The following is a 24,017-nucleotide window of genomic DNA, read 5'->3' on the forward strand; positions in this document are numbered from 1 at the left end:
AACACTCCAAACCCATTAGGCCCATACACAGTACCAAGATAAGGATGCTCCTGTATCCTTGTCTTCCTCAAAGGAAAAATGCCATTAGTATTCTAGCAACACAAGTGCTTCCTCATCATCCTCCACTGCTAAATATATTCCCATACTGCAGCTATGCAGTAGGACCAGAATTCATTTCACCTGGCCACAGATATCTCCATATGTAAATGTTTACATCTCAGCTAGTTCTCCAAGGACCTTTTGAAGTTAGCAGAGAGAGGTTTTTGTCTATAATGGAAAACATTTCTGTCCAAGGCAGAGATCTGTAGCATATCTTAAATTTCTTTAATTAAAACATACAGAGAAAGGAGAAAATTGGCTCTCAACTGAGAGCAGACAATGGCAGAGACAGAAAGCCTGGTTCCCTAACATACAGTGCAGTGGGGAGGTCACCCACAATGCAGAGCCTTGAGAACAAGTGATCTGCACCAAGATTTGAAAGCAACTAAGTTTTGGGGCAGCTTTTAACACCCTTTTCACTCTGGGGAAGATAAATAGAGATCTGTCAGGTTTATTATTATATTCAGAGCAGTGTTTTTTCAACAGACAATTAGAAATTCTGGAGGCCAGAAACACTGCTTGCACAGAACAAGGAAAAACTTAAATTGACAAAAGAAGTTTTTGTCTCTCTTTTAAGGCTTTCAGACTCTGCAAATGGAAAGAAAATGTGAATGTACTATAAAAACACTGAAAATTCTCAATTAACATATCCATTCCCTATGTCTTTTCAGACACATTTACTAATTTAAGCAGGGATTTATCTAATCTCCTCTATTCTCCTATTTGAACACCAGAGTTATTTTGACTTCTACGTCATTACATTCAAGTTTTGGCAGCAACTGCTCCTCCTGGCTATTCTGATGCAGCCCCGTTATCTCTCTAGAAGAGCACATGCAGTACACTGTGGTCCACCTTTGTGGGGAGGGAGTTCACCAACAGAGCACATAAATCACTGCAGACACTGTTATCTTCCAACCCTGATGAAGTCTGTAGAGCTGGCAGACTGCAAAGCTATCTTTTTATTTCTAAACCAAGCAAGTTTGATTTGGAAACCTCATGGCCTTGTAAATGTGGGATTTCACAACATAGCTTGCACAGAGTTGCTTTTCAGGATAGAACTGTGCTTTAATTGCTGGGAATTATTTCACCATGGCAACCTGGCTTCAGCAATCACACTTCTTGCTATACAGCCCAAGATAGACAAACGCAGACAGTCTGCTCTGTTCAGAGAGTACCAGGGTGCAGACAGGTTTGTCTTTGTAAAAAGTGTTTTAGTTTTCCTCACTGCCTTTTTGCCTTGCAAGCTCTCTTCGTACAACAACAACAAAAAATTATCTGACAACACTAACTAGTATTAAGGACTGTAGCCTAAAGAAAACATGCAACAAAGAAAATACATTAGATATGCAGGCCAAGTTCAGAACCTTACCTACACACTTCGTTTAGGAAGATGGGTACATAAAATGTTTAATGTACAGAATTTTAAAATTCTCAACTTTTACAAGTCTACAAAAATGTTTAAGGATGTATTTCACAGTTACACTGTACAGTCTGGAAAAGAAGGCAATATGGACTGCATGACATTCCCAAACAGCTAATGGGAATACTCACCCAGAGTCTGTACTCTCAATAGACAAATATTTCTCAACATGGTGCAACATGTCAGCTTGCAGCTGAGCTCAGTCACAGTTGTCTCTCTCCTCAGCTCCCCAGAGGCAAGGAACAGTAAAGGACCATCATCTTTACTTCTGACAGGAGTGGGCAAATTACAACTATTTAGGCACAAAAAGTATCTTGCATTGGAAAGATAAGTTAGTTATTTATGTTGGGAAGAGAGTAAAAGTAAGTTCATCACCTGCCTTCCTACTACAGTTCTACCTTGGAAAATGACATCTATATGTAATCACAAAGCAGGCAAGACTTCAACAGCTGAATCCTTCGCATAAAACATTGTTTGCTTTACGTCTAAAAAAATGTGGTTTAATAGGACAGAAAAATGCTGGGGCACACCACAACTGAGAGCGTACATGGAAACATGGGTAACAACATGGCTACTTCAAACACCCTGGCCTTCTTTGCAGGAGCTTCAGTACAGAACATAGACTCAATTAGATATATAATATGGGAAAAAATTCAACTTGTTTTCACTATTCATCAGCAATTTCGCATGCCTGCACCTGTCAGCTCACTTTTAAAGCCTGTGTACCAACACACACACATGCATCTTGTTGCACTGAGACACAGCTATGGGGAATTCAATTACCTAGCCAGCCATCAGTTATTGAACAGGTTGGGCAATGAAATACTAATTGTGAGGAAGCAACCCCACCTGAAATTTTCATCCTCTGTACCAAGCTTCACAAACTCATCTCTTACACTTTAAATTAACTACAGTATTGCGATTAGGAAGGATATTTATTTACTAGAAATGACCTTTGGTCAAGGTCAGTTCTCAATGGCAGCTTTAGAGATCAAAAATGGATTCCTTTTTCCCTTTTGTTAATATTTTAGCTTTAATTTAAACCAAAGTTAGTTCAGGGAAGTCCCACCTCTCCTGGCATGCCTTAGATCAGATCCCATGATGAGAAACAGTGTTTTTCAGTCTTAGTATGAACTGTCTTGTTAAACTTAAAAATTGAAACCAATAGCTGGAAAGTATAAATTGTGTGTCTCCTCCTCACAGGATAATCAAAGCATTATCTTAATTAGGTACCTTTCATTAACAAATTATGTGTACAAAACATTCCCTAATGTAACCATGTAGTTAATTTTTAAAATTTTGTGACAGAATGATGCAATGCTCTGTTCAGTTTTGTCATCAATAACACACAGCGGTTTCAGAATTTCTTACAAAACTGCACATTGAAGTTTTGCTTTCCGTATAACAGAGGAAGAAAAAAAATCTATTTAAAATAAAAATGCTATGGATTCATGGGCCAAAGTAAAGAACATTTGAATGACTGATTGAAAAAAATGGTAGGGTGGATAATAGTTTAATTACTGGTACAGTTAGATCACTGTTAATTAGCTTGTGAGACAGCAGTGATTCCCAACCCTAATTTATTACTTTTCCAGATACGTCACAGGAAACTGAAAAGCAAGTAAGAGCACCTTTACAGACACTCACTGATCCACTAGCAACCAGGAAAAAAACCCCCACAGATATATTAAAACCTCACAGTGTTACCTCCAAGGGCTTGCTGAAATACAAATTCATTCTTTTAATTAAATGCTGAAAGCACAGCCAAGAAATTGGTTAAGAAACACTAGTAATTTACAAAAATAAATATTAAAATTAGGTGCACACAGTTGTGTGCCGAATTTATTTCATTCCCTTGGCTGCATGTGCAAATGACAAGCAGGCTCTTTTAGCTGCTCATGTGGATTTGCAATTGATAAAGTTCATACAAGCCTGGACGAACACATTCCCCAAAACACAGTGCAAAGGCAATGTCACACCTCAAAGCAAGGAATGGTCCTGACCAGCTGACTCTCTTCAAACCCAGCCCGCACTGCTCACCAGAGAAGCCTCATTTCAGCTCCTGGCATTATCCAGCAGTTCCTGCTGGTTTTGCAGAGATGTAGCCATACTGCTTGTGTGCTTAGCAGCTTCACTATGAAGAAATGAAAGATAGTACCCAACCTGTGAAGAAGTCTCTCTCAGAGGAGTTTACTACTGTTGTTGGCCGATGCACTTAATTCTAAATACTTAAGTTTCTACTTCAAAAATCAGTAGGAATTCCTCTCATAAGGCTTGCAACTGAAATCACTTAACAACAGTGAGCTCAACTGTTAATAAAATGTGTGGATTTAAAAATTTAAGGACTTGAATGACACACCTAGACACGGAAAAAATCTTTGTATGCTGCAAAACAACAGAAAAATAAGTACTTCAACTGAGACAGAAAACAGTTTGCTCTCTGTTCCACACAGATGGTGGTCTCAAGACCCCAGGCTTTATCCTTTTCTGCATAGGTTTGTTCTGAAGAAATATGGCAGTCGCTTCAAAAGTGAAGATTTTGTATAACGAAGAATCAGCGAAGCCTCTTTGATCCCAATTTTCCTTTTCCCTGTCATGACAAATGCATCCTGCTGATGGTTAGCATTTATCCCTGTAAGGTTTTGGTGTTCTGAGTCTGGGATGCATGGACACGTTGGACTGAATAGCAGATCTGAGTGTCTTGAGTGTGAGTGGAGGTACCAAGGTGTCCCTAATGTTATCTCACCTCTGTGTGAAGTTACATAAAATCACCAGTGAAGAAACCCACTTTGTATGGTGTGCCAGGACTACATTTTTTTTGCCAGATATTAAGCTAAGAATTTTAATATTTTGTCATTATCTGCCTTTCTGAGGACAGGTGCATTCACTGCTGATTCTTCCTTTTTCAAAAATAAAAGGAATCACACAGACATCCACAATGTTCCTTTCACCTCCGGAGCATCTGCTACCACCAGTCCCTGCTGTCTGAGCAAAAGCATTTGTAAACTTATTTTAGTACCAGACAGAAAAGAACTTGGAAAATTAACAGAGCAGCATTTTCTGACAAGCTCAAACAACCTGACTTTGATGTTAATGGACTCCATTCCCTCCAAGAAGTGGGGTGTTTTTCTTCAGAAATCTAGAAGAAAGGGTTAATCCATACATCCTATCCCCTTCTCTTTCCAGAGACTAGGTGCTGGCAGCTCTTAAAAGAAATGCAACATCTCTTCTCTGACAGCAATCTGCTGCAGTCTTAGTTAAAATTCTGTAGAGCCACGCAGCACCAGGGATGAAGAAAAGGATTAGAAAATCCCCCTCAACAAGAGAATGCTTTAACACACTCGATTTTGGTGTAGTCACAGAGAAAGATGTATGATAGAGGAATGGATACATTTTGTCTTAGCCATTTTATAGACAGGACAACAACTGGTGGGAGATCGCATTCCTACACCCCACCTCTTCAAAAAAGATCATCAAGAAAGGCGAGAGAAAAAAGCTCTTCTACAAGAGGAATACTTTTCTCCTACAAACCTACCTGGTAAAAGCCTTGGGGTGCACAGATGGTTTGAGATACCAGAGAACAGTGGATAGAAATTGTGTGAAATAGATACTTTCTCCATAAAGAGCAGCAGCAGAAACACGGGCTATTGCAACACAGGAAACAAAGAGACAAACCAGAAATTGTAGGCAACTCCCAGAAGGATGAATGTTGCATGCTCATACTTTGCTCATATATAAACTGAAATAATCTTCCAGGCTGAAACAAGCAGTTAAAATCTGGAACAAATCCTATAACGAAACAGATGCATACCAAGGAAGCAAGATAAAAGAAGGGTGAATAATTTCAGAAGTTCGAGATTATAATCAACTCTATTCTTTGTAAAGTGTCCAGGAGGCATCTTCAGGAAAAAAAAGAAGCATACTTTTGCCCCTAAACCAGAGGAAAATGCTATTAAACCTTGGGCAGGGGCCTTTCCTGTACTACCTCTGGAGACACCTTAGAGGGTTATTTCAACACAGAGAATTTAAGCAGTCCTCTCCCTCTGGCTATCACCTCACAGGATGTAGAACATGTAACCAAAATACAACTCAGTGTTGTAAATACCTCTGAAGAAAGACACCAACTTCTTCATTAAGTTAATACACTGTACGTGGTTCACTAACTTTCATAAATGCACCAGGGTCATGACACTCCCAGAGCAAATAAGAGTGAGCAGACTGACAACTACCCCAAAGCAATGGAGGAGTGCATGGTTCACTGGACTGCCAGAGAGACAAAGCGTCTTTCCAGAGCACAGCTCTAAGTCCTGAGCTCCAGCAAGGGCCCCAGTTGGGCTTTGTCAGAGGTATCCAACAGCTCCCAGTGGGGTTGAACTTCAAGCAGAGCACTACAACTTTTGTAGCTACAACCAGAATAGACTTTGCTACCTGCATATGCTGGAGAACATCTGCTGGCACAAGCAGGGAGAGCCGCCTCTCCAACAGGCACATCCCATCCCAATGAGTCCACCAGGCTGGCAATGCCACCCAGGCCTGCCTTCTGTACCCTGCTCTGTCCTGAGGAAAGGACACATGTCAAAGATCAATCTCACATACAGATTAAAGAGCTACCACAGAGTCCCTCCTGCACGGTCACACCTTGCCAAAGCACAAGATGTCACTGCCCCATAGTTGTCATCAGTCCTTTCTGAGCAGCTGAGTGTCCCAAAAAGCCATCACTGAATGAGGAATCAGCTCCTGTCACAGAAATACTCAGCAAGACACAGCACGACAACCAGTGATGTCAGTTGCCCTGAACCATAAACATTTTGAACTATTTCGGTACAATGGAAAGTTGTGGGAGGGAGAAAGAAAAAGAACAGGATAAAAATAGCCAACATGGCTCTGAAGAGCATTTTGCCTATAAGCCCCTTTCCCTGAACACTGTCCTCCCTCCCTTCTCTTCTGCCTGTCCCCAGCCTTCCCCATTAATCAGATTAGCTAAACAAGGCTCTTCTAATTACTTTCTAATACGGTGAACCGGACTAAATTACTGAAAAATGTTTCTACCTAAATTAGAATAAAACAGGATCGATTTTTTAAATATTTGCTTTGATCCTCTCAATACATACAAGCATCATGGACAACAGTTTTCTTCAGCCATAAGAGTCAAGGCAGCACAGAGGAGGCAGCTACATCAAACACCCTCTGCTCCTACCCACCTATGTCCTGGTTCATAAACACATTTAAGACAACTCTGCATGATAAAAAAAAAAAAGCAGAATACAATATCAAAATTAACCTGTTTTCTTTCTGATCTTGCTATGAATTATTTGAGGAATAGAGAAGGAATTTAACTTTTCAAAAAATTTTAAGTGCTAGATATAAAAATACATAGCAACATCCAGAATGCCAACTGAAACTTGCTAATTTATCTGACTGAAGCAATCATTATCACACTATCATTGAAGACAAATTACTACACTCTGGAAAAGCACGTCTAAAAATTCCACTTTATTAGTAATGCCAAATGGCACACCTACCCGAAAAGAGTGGGGTTGGGTTGGTTGTTTTGGTTGGTATCCAAATCAATCCCTGCACACTGCTGTAAAACGGGAGCTCTTATGAGAAAGGGGAGGTTTAACTTATCTATTCCCACACTCATCCGGGACTGTGTGTACATATAAACCATACTGTAATTTATCAAAAGACATTACACAATGACATCACAACTCTGTAGCCTGCACCATTCCTCTTTCCTGCCACCGTATCACTGATTATTAGTCAACTATCCCAGAGGGACTTGGTTTCACTGAAGACTTAAAAGGAAACGCACTGAGTATGAAGCTGCATGAGGAACAGTCTCCGAAAATTGCCAGCACAGGACCCAAAGTGCCAGGGCATAGCAAAGGCGCTGAGCACCTGAACCAGGACTGAAGTGCTGGCATAGGCAGTGAACACTGTGTCCTAAAATCATCAGCAGGCAGCTCCAAAAAATGCTTATGGTTGGTTCTGTTATCCGCTGGAACCAAAGAGGGGACAGTTCTCAGGAACCCAAGTCTTCCTTGCATTTGTACTGCTTGAGGCCACTAAAACACACATCTCTGCAAGGAAGCTAATGGTAATCTGTGGTGCCACAAAAAACTTGAACAATTAATGAAATAATGCTATAAAAGAGAATAATATTCCAAGTTTTGACATGATACTCTTTTCCCTTTCTCCTTCTACCTCTCTCCAGAACCACCAACTCATAGAAATCAAAATAGCAAAATGCAGAAAAACTGCACCCATTTTAGTTTAATTTCCTCTCTAACCATGGGCTACATAATTGCACAATTCATTACACGAGAGAGAAAAAATGACATTAACATATTTCAAAAACATAAGTGAAATGAAAGCCCTAATTAAACACTGTGCTAAAGAATACACACAACTTCTTTTCAGCTATGCTATGATTAATTTAAAGGGGAGATGACACTCTTCTAATGGTGTTATAATTTTTTTAATCGTTACAAGTGAGTAGCCTTGATCCTATCCCTGAAGTGTTAGACACAGTTTACTAACCAATATGATGAAAGATACAAGCATCTCCAGAGTTCTTCATAGCTGAATCACTAATAATTTAAAAGAGCAATAAACCTAACAGTAGCATTCATAAAACATTAATTAGAAAGACTGAGAACACATCTGTTGCTTTTGTTACAATTTTTCCCCCTTTCTAGTTCAGTTGTCTTTCCCTATGCTCTTTTAAACTCTTCTCAGGTTCTCAGGGCTGCTACTGCTTCTCGTGAAGTCTTTCTGCTTCCTCACACTTCCCTCCTTGTTTCTTCCACGTACTGATTCCTCCTTTGGCAGCTGTTATTACTAGTGTGTGAAACACATACTATCTGGCAGCCAGGAGGCCTTAGACCTACTAACTAATGAAAACAACTTGCATGTTAAAAACTTCAAGTGAGTCGGTTGTAACTACACACAACTCACGTAAATAATATACAACAAATCTGCTATGCAGGGAATCAAACTGATTAAGTACTGTACATGAATAACTGAGCTTTAAAATTCACAACCAGGAGAGAGACAAGAATGGAGGCAATCTGGAGTGAAGACAGGCACTATATCCCTTGTCCATTGTGAATGTCTACAATTCCTTGGCAGCCTATGGAGGGCTAGAAGGGAACTGTGATGATGACAGTTCCGAGTCAGGCCCAAGAAAAGAGCCTAAAATGCAGTGAGCTGTTCACAACACCAAGCTACGCACAAGCAAGATATTCTCTGATCTCATCACCAAGGAACTGGTGATGGCCTGATCAACAGAAGAAAAATTACTGCATGAAGAGTTTAGCATGGATTCATCCTCTGTACAGACTGGAGAAAACTCAATCAGCAGAGTTTCAGGTGGCCAAGCTTAAAAGCGGTATTTGATAACCCTTTGTCCTACTCTTACTCTGAGATGGTTTATACAATCTCATTTAACTCCTTATGACTACAATGTAGTATTATCAAGGGTCACTCTGTATTGGGGTGGCATTGCACCTCTGCATTCAACCATGTCTCTAAGGTCTCTTTTCTTATATACCAACAATAAGGTGGATGAAGCTCAGCTGCAGATGCCTCAGTTCACAGAAATCCCACCACAGCTGTCACCAACCAGACACCATTTTTGGCCTAAATGAGGTCCCATGTGGTTCCTTCTTTCACCATCACTGACTGGGCTTACACTTCCTTAAGTACTAATACCCAATTTCTGCAATAAGAAAACTTTGACTGGACTTGGGATTTACCTGGGCTCCTAGCTAGAGAGATAGCACAGCTACCTGTGCTCTTACACTGCCTGAGCTCTTTGCAGACTAGGATGAGCTCATGTTTCACAGAACAAAGTAAGATGAAGTAACACACAAAAGGTCAGATAAGGCATCTGAAGCAGATTCAAGAAGAGAAACAAGAGAAACAGTCTGGCATCTAAAGAAATTTTTTGTGACTTCACATTTCTCTCTAACTCTGAGCAAAAGGAGATAACCCAGTATGAAAAGAGACACATAAAAAAAACCCCACTGAACTACAAAATAGTAATCACCCCCATCTAGTAACAGCTTAGCAAAATAAAGTTATCCTATTAATTCCCCAGCCCAAAACATTTCATGTGTGACAACAGCTTTTTCCTGCTTTCACAAAAGGTTTATAGTACATGTAGAAAATAAATATCAGAAGAAAAAAAAAGGTAAATAAAATTAAGCACAATTTCTGCACATACTCCAGTAAGAGAAGAAAGGATGAGGTTAAGCTACATTTTTTCAAACGTGTGCACTGCATAAACCAAAAATATATGTTTTACTGCTAAGTCACAGGAACTTACCTATTCTTTAAAATAAACTGCCATAGATGCTGAACAAAAGGTTTGGAGGTTTGGCAATTCTTCTCTACAGAGACACCCATCTATTTACATCTGGGAGTGCTGCCAGTAGAACAGCTACCAAAAACTTCAAAAGGTTCACAGCATGAATAGCAAGCCGCTGGCCAAAGGATTTTATGATATGACCAGCTGTGTAACACCATATTGAATTATAGACACAACACCCCCCAAAAATGCAAAGAAGGGACATTAAACTTGTTAAAAAGCTGAAAGAGAGACCTGAATTCCTTAAACTAATGTTTTCTACAGGAAAATATTTTTAACACGGACAAAAAAAAGTACTGCAACACAGGACTTCTTTAAGAGCAACTCTGAGCAGCTGTTCTCACCAAGCCTGCTTCAAGCCCATTGAACTCCTCTAGCTGAAGTCCCAGTCAGAGCTCAGCCGCTTCGTGAGCAGAACATTCTGCTTTAATAAATTGCTCCCCTAAAGTCGCTCGGGGAGAGACATGAGTCAAGGGAGGAAGAGAGGGATAATGTTTCTGTTGACAAACATTAAACAGTTGGCAACAGACAGTAGGAAACGGGGACAACGCTGAAGGAACAAGGCTCCTTTTTGAAGCAGCACTGCCATTCCTCACAGATCCCAGAAAAATATCTGTACATACTTAACCAAAATAAAAAGCTGCAGTTGTTGAAGAACAAGGCTGCTAATCCTAATATTTGTGGTGACGTTTTTCCCTGCCAACCAGAACGGGTCAGAACTCCTCCGAATCATATTACTGCACATCCTTTGCCAAAGAGTCTGGTTTTGGTCTCAGTAGTCATGCACGTCTCAGTGCTCACACAAGTCCTTTTGAGCTACATGAGCCATTTTTTCCCCTCATCTTACAACATTTCTGTAGAAAACTTGCCAAAGCATATGCAGCATGTTGGTCGCTCTCCTTATTCAGGCAAGCCAGGACCTTCACTGCCTGCTTACGTCCTGGAAATTCATTTCTCATGAAAGCACAAACAAAACTTGACTGCAGTGCTAAGGGTGAACAAATGTTTCTCCCCAAGCACCTACTACCGTTCCAACTTCCACCCTCCCGAAAGCAGCCTCCCTCCTCCACACACGAGCGGGACTGAGCAGCGCCCGGCGCCCGGGACGGAGTTTTCACTGGAGCTCCATCTCCCTGCTCTCCCGGGATGCCCCGTGGGCAGCCGCCCTGCCCTGCCCGCCGCCGTCCTTACCGCAGCACTTTGCCCACCGCCTGCAGGACCATCTTGCAGCTTAGTCCGGGTTTGGGACTCTGGGCGAGCACGGGCCGTTCACCGGGGAGGCTGCAGTGATCCCCGACCATGGTACGGCCGAGCGGAGCGGAGCGGAGCGGAGGGGGGACACAGCTCGGCCCGCACTCCCCGCCGCTGTCCCCGGGCAGCTCCGCCCCCGCCCGGCCCGCCGGGAGCCGCCAATGGCGCTGGGGCGGGCGGTGCCGCCGCTCTCCGCCCCGCCCCGCCCCGGCCGGCGCTGCCCCGAACCGGCCCGGACAGGGGCCCCGCGCTCCGCCGGGCTGCGGGGCCCCGGCCGCCGTTACACAACCCTGCCTGGGGCTGGGACAGGGGGAGGCAGCGCCCCGGGCCCGGCTGCGCGGCACAAGCAGCAACACCATCACCAGTCAGTCCTCTGCCCCTTCTCTTGGCAGCCGGAGAGAGAGCGAGGCAAAGTAGGACGGTGCCTGACTTAGCAGGACATGGGGCAGGCGCGCCGCTGTTCCTGTCTGCAGTACGGGCCCCGTCCGTAATGGGGCCAGGCTGGACTCCCAGTGAGAAACGGGAATAATGATGCCTTTTGTGAGCAAGGCTTTGCGCTGCCCTCAGGACTCTGCGACATGCAAGGGCATGGGCTAACCCAAGAACAGAGCTACAGACGGTCTGCCAGGAGCAGTTTTACATAGTGCAGGTCAGCCCAGAAATGACATCAAGACTTTTATCAGAGAGGCTTAAACACAGCTGAAGGATGAAGAAGAATAAAATCAGCAGAAAAAAAGAATAAAACCAGAGCTGCCTTGCCGTTGTGACCAGAGTTACAAGTAGGCACTTTGGTAATGGTTCTCAGAGGACAAGGGATTAAGCAGCATCCACAAACACAAGGCCCGTTGTCACACACCAGCAGTTTTACCCAGAGAAACCACTTTGCCATGAATTTTCCTAGCAGACCTTAGAAAAGCACTATATGTCCAGCTCCTTAGCCACAGCACAAAACCACCACTTCACGCCCCTTTTGGACAGGCAGCTGTGCCCACAGCTTGCTGATGTAGCATTTAGAGCCAAATCACAACAAAAAATGTGACAGGTGTGGCATAATGTGACCTAGAACACAAAGCCCTGAGGACATCACTTATTCTGAAAGGCTAAAACCCAACCCACGACATCTCAGAGAAAACAGGGGGTTTGCTATTTTACATACACCTCCAATGCAGGCTGCAGTCAGAAGGGGCCCTTCCCCAGACAGGTATAGCCAAGCGTTCCAGTTCATTTACTGGACAGGCATCTTCCCCTGTAAACAGAAGGCCAACAGGCTCGTTGAATTAAACTTAGCACAAACAATGACATTGCTGCCGTCACCAACCCAGCATCACTTGGTCAAAGCAGTTGGGAATGTGGCTGCTGTTTGCACAAACCCAAGAAACCACAGCCACGTGATGCAACTTGGAGGAATAATGTGTCACTACTCAGTCCCTGCTTGGGACAGTGGTGTTTGTCAGCTATGCACTTTTAGTTGCATGTCCAAGTTAGGCCTCTACACCCTTGTGAAGTAGGAGGTATTTTTATTCCCACTCTCCAAGCAATCCACTTAAGACAGGGGTTGTAATGACTTCACTGATAGCACACAGGAAGCCTGCAGCTGAACACAGCTCAGCTTTCCGTGCTGCATCTCGGCACTTCATCCAGAAGATTATCCAATCCGTGAAAAATCTGATGCTCACTCAACCTTTTCCCCCGGTAACAGTGACTTGTGACAGTAACACTAAAAAGCAAGAATCCTGGCAAATGGAGGAAAGGCACCTGCCAAGAGGGCAGCTGCCCTTGCTTCATTCACCAGGGAAATCCACACAGAGGGAATGCTGTTTGTTGAAGAACCACCTTAAAAACAACAAGCCTGTGATATAAAGCAGCTTAAGTTTTAATAAAAGTCTGTCTATTCAAAGTAAATTAAAGGAAAATCCAGGGGTGAAACCAAAATAAATACAGCTCTGTGGTATTACAGTTGTACTAGGGAAGCTGGCCTCTCCATGAATCTGACTGCTAAACAGTCACTCTTCAGAGAGAGAGGTTCTGTGATCTCATACAGGTTAGGAACTGATGCTCTGCTGTTAAAACTGATAGATCAACTGAAATACAATTTTCAAACCTGGTATCTTTTTACTTTGATGCATATAAATGGCCTGTTTCTCTATTCTGCTAGCTTCCACATCAAATCAATGCTTTATCTTTTGCTTTCCTCAACCATATGTCTCTGTGGCACCATTTCCAGCCTTTCCTCCATCTATCGGTTTTCCTCTACTCAAGCAGTATCCCCTTTTTGGGTCAACTGCATGCTACAGTTCACCTGCAGTAGGGGATTTTATGCAAGTTGTGTGAAAACCCAGCATCTCAAAGTCAATTTTAAATGCTTCATAATAATAAAAATCAAACAGGTGATTATAGGAAGCACAACTTAAGCACACACACTTTATTTATGTGGCATCAACACAAATAATTTAAAACACACGTGCAGTACAGATTCTCACACTTCAACACGATTTACAGCAAATCTGCAGACATAAATGGGTTTACTTGAGAGCTGCTTCATCCAGAAAGAGCAGTACTCCATCCACAACCAATGTGTTTATTTGAACATGGCTGCTGGTCTGATCTCCACCTATGCATATTCTGAAGGATGCATATCTGCACTTCCTTAAGGGTGTGTCTTACAGCCATGTGAAATCCTGCTTATTTACAACCACTGGAAGCTTTTTTTTCACTTGCTTTCTCAACATCGCCTGATTTACCAACTGTTGGATCCAATCTTGGTCCAAGTTGCTTCAGCAGCGGCAAACTGCTTCTGGCATATACCTTACCCTCCAGACAGCCTTGAAGGATCGGAGTTGTGTATTGAAATCACCACTGAAACATTAACAGAAATATCTGTGAATGGACCTACCAACAGCTTTATGATGTGTACTAGACCCACAGATATGCAAAACAGTAGCATCACCAGTGGCACAGAGGAAGGGCACAACAGTGCACTGGGAAGAGCACCCACTTACATATGACTATATATGCTTACAGTACACTCATGGAAAGCTTTCTACATTGATCCCAACCACCAAGCCAAGGAGTGATATTTATAAATTTTATGAATAATGTTTTGTATTTATAATGCTGTTATAAGCAGCAGTTAACAATTATATACTTATTTGCTCCTTCTACTGTTCCATAAAAAGTGTAAAGCAGCCACCACAGGAATATATATTAGTACCCAGAGGTTTGGCAAAGAAAGCAAGTTGTATTCAACCCAGACAAGCAAACAATGCCAGAGAAAAGAAAAAAAATCATAACCATTATTTTGATTAAGGTACAATTCAGCATTTATATGTATAGATATGAAGTCTTGCATCACACTGTAAAGTTCTGTTTTAAATTAAGCTAAAGTTTATTGTGTGTCCCTGCCTGACATATAACATTTCAATTTTGCAAGCTCATTAGCCCTTTTGTTTGACTTTAGTGTCCTGCTGCCACCTAGCCAAGTACCCTTTCCAGTTACCTCACAGGTACCCCCAGGTCTCTGGAACCACTGAAAACCAGCAAGGAGAACATTTTATCCTTTAGCTTGACTCTAAACTGTATTTATACTGAGATTACATTTGCTCTCCATTTTGTCATCCTCACACAGCAGCAGATGGCATGAGCAGATCTGCTTTGTGTCAACAGTAAAGGCATGGATTTTGGACAGAAGACAGGCTGAAGACAAGTTGTCTCAATCTCAAAAAGCAGTTTGGAGGTGGTCATAGCGAAGAGGGAAATAGAAGATTTCAAAGGTATGTGTTCAGCTCCACAGTTGAGATTATAGCAGGAGAAATAGGTCTTCCTGGCCACAAACAGTGTTGTGACACAAGCCTGAGCAAAGTGGTCACACACACTGCAGAAAGTTTGTTTATAAAAGACTGAGTTTAAGAGCAGCACACTTGTAAGTCACAAGGTGCCTACATTTGCTACTTTATTGAAAACTGGTAACAGTGACAAGTCAGTGTCTACCCTGTAACCGCCTTTGGCTTCATCAATAACTATGAGGTGTTTTTTTCTACAACAGGCAGAGAGCAAAAAATGATAAATGATATTCTCACTTCATCCATAACATGAGAAACAATCAATAGCAACAAGAACAGCAAATTAGCTCAAAATATCAGTAAAGCTCCACTAGGAACTATATTAAGGTTTTTCGGAAAGGATGCACAAAATGAGAAGAATGAAGGGTTCATCAAATATCACTTAAAAAAAATGAAAACAAAGGAAGAGAAGAGTGAATGCTACCATATGTACCAAACAGAAATCGTGATCTCAAAGGCACTGTATTTCTGATATGTGTAGGTGCATCTCTTGTTCTGAAATCCCAAATGTCAAGTTAAGCCAGGTTCACCAAGTGTGTATGGATCAAAGTTGAAGAACATGAATGTGTTGAAGGAAGCAGCAACAGCAGCAGCTCAACTCTACCAGCACTGAACTAGGACCCGAGCTCCATTAATAAAGGATGAGATGGGCACACTCAGTCTCCACACGGAAAAGTGATTTGAAATAGAGAACAGAGTTCATTTCTGTCACCTGCATTTCAGTCAGTCCTCCTGAGTCAGCCCACTTCAAATGACAAAAGCTCTCTGCAAAACATACACTGGAAGGACACTTGCTGAGCAGCTGTTCCAGGTGAGTTTGTGGCAAGTAAAATTCTGAGTCAAAGAATCGCCATGGAGTTGGAGAGAAGCATCAGATTCAGACCTTAGTTTGGAGGACTCCTAAAAACTTGCCACTGTTATAAAAATAATTTCTATAATTAAAAGTTATTATTCAGAATCCTAGGCAAGTTCCAAGACTACTGCATTCTGCTTCAAGCCTCCCCTGTTTTCCACCAAAAAGGTTATTTACTTTCTGTACTAAGGTGTTGCATAGCATTATATAGCACCTTCTTTCAGTGAGGATGAAGCAGTTCTACACGATACCTTTCTTACATAGTTCATTCCACAACAGTAAAACACTGCAATGACACAGTCTCAGGAGGCAGAGGGTTTTCCTCTTTCTAGTTTGCAAAACAATATGCTTGGCACTACAACATAATGGAACAATAAATTCGAAAATATTTGAAAATAAGCAACTCAAATCTAACATCCTCATAAAAGTGTCTTCCATAAATACAAAGTTTGCTGAGTAAAAGCCTGGTAATAGCTCCAGGTGACACTGGAGCTCAAGTGACATGCAATATCCATCTCAAAGAAGATAAAATCCCTTTTTTCTTCCAGTGGGGAAAAGGGGGAGAGGAAAACAGCAGCAAGTGAAGGTGTGCCAGTGAAGCTAAGCATTTATCATTCTGAGTGCCCAAAAAGATGCCTTTCAACACCTGTATTTCACCAAGTACGTCAAAGGAAGAATTCTTATTAAGCAGAGTGCCTGCTGATAGGCTGCACGGGGTGCATACAGCACACTGTAAAGACTGAGATACTGAATTTATACCATTGCAGTGCTGTTAGTTCCTTCCCAGAGATAACACAAGTGACAATTCCATCTCACATTTTACCATTCCTCTTTTTTTTCTTGCCCTAATTTTAAAGTTTAACTAGGCTACACTCCAGGGAAGCATTAGTGCACTATGTACTTGATACAGAAAAGCTAAAATGAAAGGCTCCTGTTATTTTCCTTCCCTCTCCCAAATACACTGGACCTCAAGCTTCATATAAAGAGGTAAAACTTGGCTAAGAAGTTCTCCCCAGGGATTGTTTAATATATTCAGAGCTACTTGCTACATATATACAGAACTCTCCCTGTAAGTTTTACAACATGACTACTGTTTTCACAGACTTAGTTAAATATGGCATGGAAAATAAAACCCTGATTGCAAATTGGAACAAAACCCTAGGCTAAGGAGTCAAAGGTGTAATCAGCACAGGAAAGGAGGGTATCTGTGTCAGCACTGTCATTGGTCAGGACTATCTACGCTTGGGTGGGAAAGGATAGAAGAAAAAAGGGGAGATGCTGGGAGTGAACTTGCAGAGTTTTCCCAGACAGATGGAGAAACACTAAGGAAATACAAGTTTCCCTCCTTTTTGGTGCTAAGAATGGCTTCATTTCAGTATAGCAAATGATTTTAGCTGGTAATGTCAAATTTAGATGACAGCACCAGGGAGAAACAATTAACGAAATAAGCATGAAATTTATTCTATGAGATTTTTCTCCAGGCATGCATTACAAAATATAACACACAGAGCTTACATTATGTAATGAGAAACTATTCATTGTAATTCCTGGCACTTACAGAGTAACTCCTTAGCTACTACTTCTGAGGAGCAGGACCACAAAATCCAGAAGTCACAAAATTAACTTGATTCACACCCAGACGAGCACACATTTGCATTCCACATACAACCCAGCACACAGATGCTGCATCCAAGCTAATTTGATTTCTTAATACCACCCAGGCCCAGTACAGATCAGAGCAACAGGAGGCCAACACAGATTTCGCCATGTAAACAATGCCATGAAGTACCTAACTTATAACCTGAAATAGTTCAAATTTATTACACAGATGAAAAACTTTCCAGCAGGCGTTCAGCAAATGAGAGTAAGTATGAGTAGTGTTTGCATTGGGGCAGCTCAGCCCAGAGGAGGGGCACTTCCCAGCTCTGCAGTAAAACCTGTTTGGTCAGTGTGCGTGCGAAGGCGTGTGCTGCACATGGACACTGGGCTTCAGACAGACACTACCAAGGTGACTAGCACCGGGGCTCACCTCTGCTGAAGTTACACTGCTGGATTTCAAAACAGTCGTGGAAGTAAAAGCATGAAGGACTTGCCTTTGAGGAACCTCAAACCTGACGTACTGCTGATTAGGGATTTCAAGCCTTTCGAAAAAAATTAACATTTCTTATTCAGGATATTAAATGAGAGATTTGCAAACCTACTGAAAAAAAATGTTTTTTGGAAGTTTCTTAGGACAATTTTTGACACTTGGATATATCCAAAATCTTGCACACAAGAACCTACAATACTCTCACAGCACCCAAGAGAGCTCTCTTGGGTCTTTGCTGTGTCTGCCAGTCTTGCCTGAGTGAGAGCCCTGTTGCATGTGGGATATACCCACTTATGCAGGCACAGCCACACAGGACTGCAGAGCATGAGTAACCTGCCTGTCATTTTCCCAGAACTTCTTACAAAAATACAGCCAGTTTTCATGCTCTGATTTTCTGATGAAATAAATGGATTCAGTACATTCACTCACCCTTTTGATTTGAATACTTGGATGGCATAAAAAACTTCCAGCATCTTACATAACCCAATATGATCATATGATGTTGAGATCAACCCTATCCTACAAATTCGGGACACATCTGGACAAGAGTGGCAGGATAATACAATTTAAGGTTAAGACTACCATATGCTTCTTTTCAGGGCTCTGCAGTAATATATTCTGGAAGTGCACTGGCCTAGTTTAATAAGGAACTGGTGGATTAAAAAAAGCTTGTGTACACAGGATTGTTGGGTTTGTATCACATTCACTGTTTCTAAATAACATTTTTTCAAAAGCAAGTTAAGTCACTGAGGGAAATGATGATAGTAGTAAAAAAACAACAAAAAACACCCAAAAAAGAAAAATTCATGGAAAACATCACTTCTTTATACAAACCACACGTACTTGAATTATCTCAAACTATCAGAATTTTCCTTTTTAGGCTCACAATATTTGAAGGCAGTTTTTTTAAAAAGTCCCTTCTGGAAGTGCCTGCCAAATTATGGCTAGATTATCACTTTACAAGACACACATACTTTTATTACTGTGACATGCTCGTGCTCTGTAAACTCTGATTAAGAGGCAGTCACAGATTACATCTTGAGGAAGAAACGCCATAAAATATAGGAAATTAACCCAAATCTCATCTGATCAAGGGAAAAGTTAGAATGTACAATGGAAGAGCCCTGAGTTTAAGCCAATCATGGAGAAAGACATGGGTTTAAAAATAACACTGTGAAGCACACATCTGTCACTGAACAACACTGCTGTATATGAAGCTTTTCTGATGCTGTCTTGCTTAAAACCTTCATTTTGCCTAGAATTTGTTCTATGGCTACATTTACACCTTATCTCCCAGAGTCCATCACAACTCTTGAATGCATGTTTATCTACTAGGAAACGAAAGCACTGGCTGACAGAAGAGCTTTGCTGTTCTGGTTAGACAAGATTGTCATTTGTCATGTTTTAGTAATGCAGTAAGAAAATTAGCCTTGCCTGCTCTCTGGCACAAAAAAAGTCACAGTTAAGGTCCTGGACAGAAACTGAGGAAAGGTCACTACAGTGTCTACGAAATGTCTATGAAGACTGTTCTGCATGAACTTTGCTAAATAAGTCTCTACCCCAATTCCACAGCCAAACCCAAAGAAATTACTATAATCTACATTTTGCATGCCTCGTTTAGCATACTTTTCCTGAACTACTTGCTTTCAGGACTCTGTCTGTATCAATACGTCCTGAGACTAGGATCAATGGGTAATGATGCCAAATTATCATAATTCCTACTTAGCTACTAAGAAATACCATTACCATGAACGTGGCAAAGACATCTTTTTCAAATGCTTGATGAAAATTGCTTCATGGCTGGGAAGAGGCACTGAAGCTGCAGTGTTACTGCAAGGATGAACAGGCAGGCGAGGGCCAGAGGACTGAAAATGCTATGTGGTAACAGGAGAGGAGAAGGACAACTCCAGACTTCTCAGGAGTCCCACTCTGCCACTACTTCCTCTGAGATGCAAATGAAATTGAGCCCCTCTCTACATCAAGATTATATATATACACACACATATATACACACACACACACACAATCAAAATTTATATCTCAAAATTTTGTCTAAATTCAGTGATAACACAGTGCCTGAATTATTTTCACATTCTTCTACGCTTCTCACTGGAGAGGTGAAAGTGAATACTAGAATATGTATTCACCCTGCATCTTGAGCTACTTCTACACTTTGAAGGTACATTATGTGCATCAAGGAAATGTGCTCCAATACACAGTACGTGAACCTTTCCTTTTCAATGTTCTGCTCTAAAAATTGTTTGAAACTGGGGAAAATACATTGCGTTCCACTATGCAAATAGCAACTCCCCTGTTTAATTATAGTGCACTTTGCTGAGAATTGCATCATGACTAGGATACTACTGAGAGGACAAACATTTAACCACTATTCTTAGTTTGTTAGAAAATTTTTCCCATATTACATAAACACGTCCACACCCACACTTGGGTTGCACCATCAATCTTTTAAGTGTTTTTACTTTAGTAAAGGAACAGTTATTTTTTATTTCAGTAGCTTTATTTTTATTAGCATTATGAAACAGGTAGTGAAGAAAGCTGAAGGAGAAAATTTAGTATTTTTTTGCCCTTGTTTTCACCACTGTTGCCTCAACTTTCTGTACTGACATGCTGATTAAAAAAAAAAAATCCTTAAAATATTGGAACAGAAAATATCCTTAAACTTCAGAAAAAGAATTCACTTCTAAATGTGCATTGAACAGAAAAGAGTGTCAAGGACTTTCTCCTATTTCTATAAAATGAATAGGGGCACATCTCACAAAAGGAGAAACAGGATGTATTTCTAATTCACACATATTAACCAGAAGCACCAGAAACAAAACCTAGTAGATAATTGAAAATACCATCAAAACTTTACAAACTCTTCCATATGTTGGCCAGAAGTATGAACCATGCAGAGTTCCTCTGAACAGATGCAGCCTTATAGAATTTTAATCCTAGACATATCTCTGTCAAGAGTCAGTCAACTCCGGGTAACCACATTTTAGCAAGTCACATTACAACAAGACACCTAAAAGCTAAGAATTAAACACTCAAAAAGCTAACCTTGGTATATTTATTTGCACTCCATATTCAAGTATCTGATTTTACCTCAGAATTCAGGGTTTTTTTTCTTGGGCTGGAGGGTACTAAAATACAGAATACAGATTCTGCTCCCAGTTGCTCTCCTACATGCTCAGTACTAAAGCTAAAAAATGTACAAATGCCATTAAGGATCAAGTGCCGGTCTTCCCAATCCAAACAAGTTTTTGTATATAAAAGTATACAAAGTATCAGTCAGAAGAATTTATGTAACTGAGTGAACATTAAAAGGTTGGATCTTAATCTCCTTGAGAATCATCATCAGTATGACAAAGTTTTCTTAGGGGACCAGGAAGGAGAGAAGATGAGGGCATGATATTTTAACTCTACAGAGTAGAAGAAAACCTTAATTTTCTTCCCAATACATGTTCCACATTTGTACAATGAACAAATGGCCAAGCAAATGCAAATTCTAAAAATAATTTTTTTATCATAAAACAATACACTTGTTGCTTTTAATGAAACAACGTTCAAAACTCATTGTTGTGGCTGTTTCTGAAAGCAATAAAATATTTTATTCCACAAATTAGGCTTTGCTTTGTTTGCATATGCAAGTGTTCATGCATATTTGGAACCTAATCACAGCGATAGTGCTTTTACACCTGCTGACTACCAATTCCTGCATGAAGTACCTTTTTGCCTGTTTTTTTGCTATGACTAAATTTATAAAGAAACTGGTAAAAATCCACCTCACTGAAGTCAATATCCATATCCATCACAATTTGGGTGCATATCAAAATGTTCAACAGACAAAAATAATACCACTGAGGACTGACACCCTGTTAATCAGTCTGCTGAGCAGTGACAGACACTGCCCTGTAACCCCAGGCCTCTCACCAGCCCCAAGCACTGCAGCCCATCAGATCCTTTTGGTGTCCCTAAAGGAGGAGGGAGGGCAGGGGTACTAAACAAAGATGTTTGCTTCCTACACCAAAAGAAAAGAGACAAGAAACTATGCTTCAGTGTCCAAGGATTCAGAAAGTCCTTCAAGAAACAAGCCTCATCAGATAAAACTTTACCTTTTAAACAGCCAGTTGGAGAAGGAATGACTTTGCATGTAATCAGATGTTAGCAACAGGTTATGTACAGTTCCTCTTATCTTTCACCTCATATGACTATTGCTTTGTCTTCACCAATAGTGGTTTGTTGAGGGACAGTAGTTTTAAAGACAAGACAAAATATGCAAGACTTAACACAGTATAAAATTCACAGATCTGCCAGGTAGGTACAGTCAATGTTGCACACCCCTTCTCGGGGTTGAGTTCATCTGTTTTAACCTTGTAAATAAAACAAATAGTTGTGTCCCCACTATGGTTTTTATAGCTTACATATCCTCATTATTTCACAATAAAAACATGTGCTTTTTTGAGCCAAGATATTTTGCCTACACAAGTACAGCACGCAGCAAAGAGCGGCTGCCACTGCAGACACAGCACTTCCGAGGAAACCTGTGCTTTGCACAAACATTTTAGAAGTCACCCCTCACCCATGCCTCTGAGCTGCCCAAGTAAAACAAGCTATACTGGTAAAATAAACACATTTTGTCAATAATTACACTTGACTTTCTTCCAGTGCAGGTGTACTCTCAAAAACCTTCTTCATACCCCAACCAACAATGCCAGAAGACATTTGGAGCAGAGACAAGATGTACACGGGTAACACCCAACTTTTCCACCCAATGATTCATACGTTTCCTCCAGTGGCATGCCAGGCTCATACACCACAGAACCTACCCAACGCTTCCCTGAAAAGCCTGATTTACTGGGATTGCACAAATCAAAGGCACTGCACGTGCAGGGAATGATGCAGCCACCTACCTCCTGCTCAGGAGCCCGCAGAAGAAAGCAGCCAAAGTAGGGTGGCTGCCCTTGTCCAGAGCTCCTTTCCAGGGGCCCTTGGGGAAGCAGGGGCAATTAGGTGCCGACCACAGAATGAGCTACCAGACCCAGATGCTTAGAAACACTATATGCCAGTACACACAGCAACCAGAGCGGCAGGCTCTGGGGTCAGAACCAGCCTTCAGCTCTTGTCTGCCTTTCATCTAGTTACTGCTGTAGCGAACCCAAAGTTTAATCAGCCCAAAGCACACTTTCCAGAAAGGCATCTGGTTTCAACTCATGTATCTGACAAGGAAGAAAAATTACAGAGCAAAATAACAGATTTGTTTCAATGGCAGATCACATCCATTGTTAAAGCGCACATCCTTTGAATATTTCAAATCTCCTAATTTTAACATCCATTTATGTTTCCAATTATGATTGTCATCCTTTCTCTGCTAGATTATAGCTTCCTTCTTCCCCTTTTCTTTAAACTTCATTAGTTAGCTATTATATTCATCTCTTGATGATGGAAGCCTATTCAACCTAAGGCGACTGAAGGCCCACACCAAGACCTTAAACCATCTTGTCCGGGAGCTGCTTTATGCTGATGACGCCGCCCTTGTCGCCCACACAGAAGTAGCTCTGCAGTATTTAACATCCTGCTTTGCAGAAGTTGCTGATCTTTTTGGGCTGAAAGTCTGCTTAAAGAAGACTGAAGTTCTCTATCAACCTGCACCTCGGGAAGTCTTCCATCATCCCCATATCACCATTGGCGAATCAGAGCTCAAATCAGTCCAGCAGTTTAATTACCTGGGAAGCATCATCTCCTTGGACGGTGAGATTGACGGAGAGATTGACTGCAGGTTAGCAAAGGCATACAGTGCTTTCGGAAAGCTTCATAAAAGAGTTTGGCGTAATAAACACTTGAAGAAAAGTACAAAGATCAGTGTTTACAGAGCCATAGCGCTGTCTACTCTCTTACATGGTTCTGAATCATGGGTCATCTACTGTCACCACCTGCGACTCCTAGAACACTTCCATCAACGCTGCCTCCGTACAATCCTAAACATCCACTGGTCAGATTATGTGACCAATACATCTGTTCTAGAACAGGCAGCAGTCACAAGCATTGAGGCCATGTTGATGAGAACACAGCTGCGCTGGGCAGGGCAC

At 41.4% G+C, this 24,017-nt stretch overlaps 1 protein-coding gene across 4 annotated transcripts in view; it reads right to left on the reverse strand.

Annotated features, from left to right (window-relative positions):
- The window catches only part of MOB2 (MOB kinase activator 2), a 90,315-nt gene that overhangs the window by 20,513 nt on the left and 45,785 nt on the right, over positions 1-24,017 (reverse strand). The window contains exon 1 of one of the 4 annotated variants that reach the window (XM_018076083.2): positions 11,085-11,248. The exons of the other annotated variants lie outside the window; for them this stretch is intronic. Within the exon in view, the coding sequence (XP_017931572.1) occupies positions 11,085-11,194 (110 nt within the window). The 5' untranslated portion in view covers positions 11,195-11,248. Of the gene's footprint in view, positions 1-11,084; positions 11,249-24,017 lie in introns of those variants that run through there. 4 annotated transcript variants of the gene reach the window in all.

This window comes from Manacus vitellinus, unplaced genomic scaffold (assembly GCF_001715985.3).
Source record: "Manacus vitellinus isolate BGI_N305 unplaced genomic scaffold, ASM171598v3 scaffold_30_pilon, whole genome shotgun sequence".
NCBI lineage: Eukaryota > Metazoa > Chordata > Aves > Passeriformes > Pipridae > Manacus > Manacus vitellinus.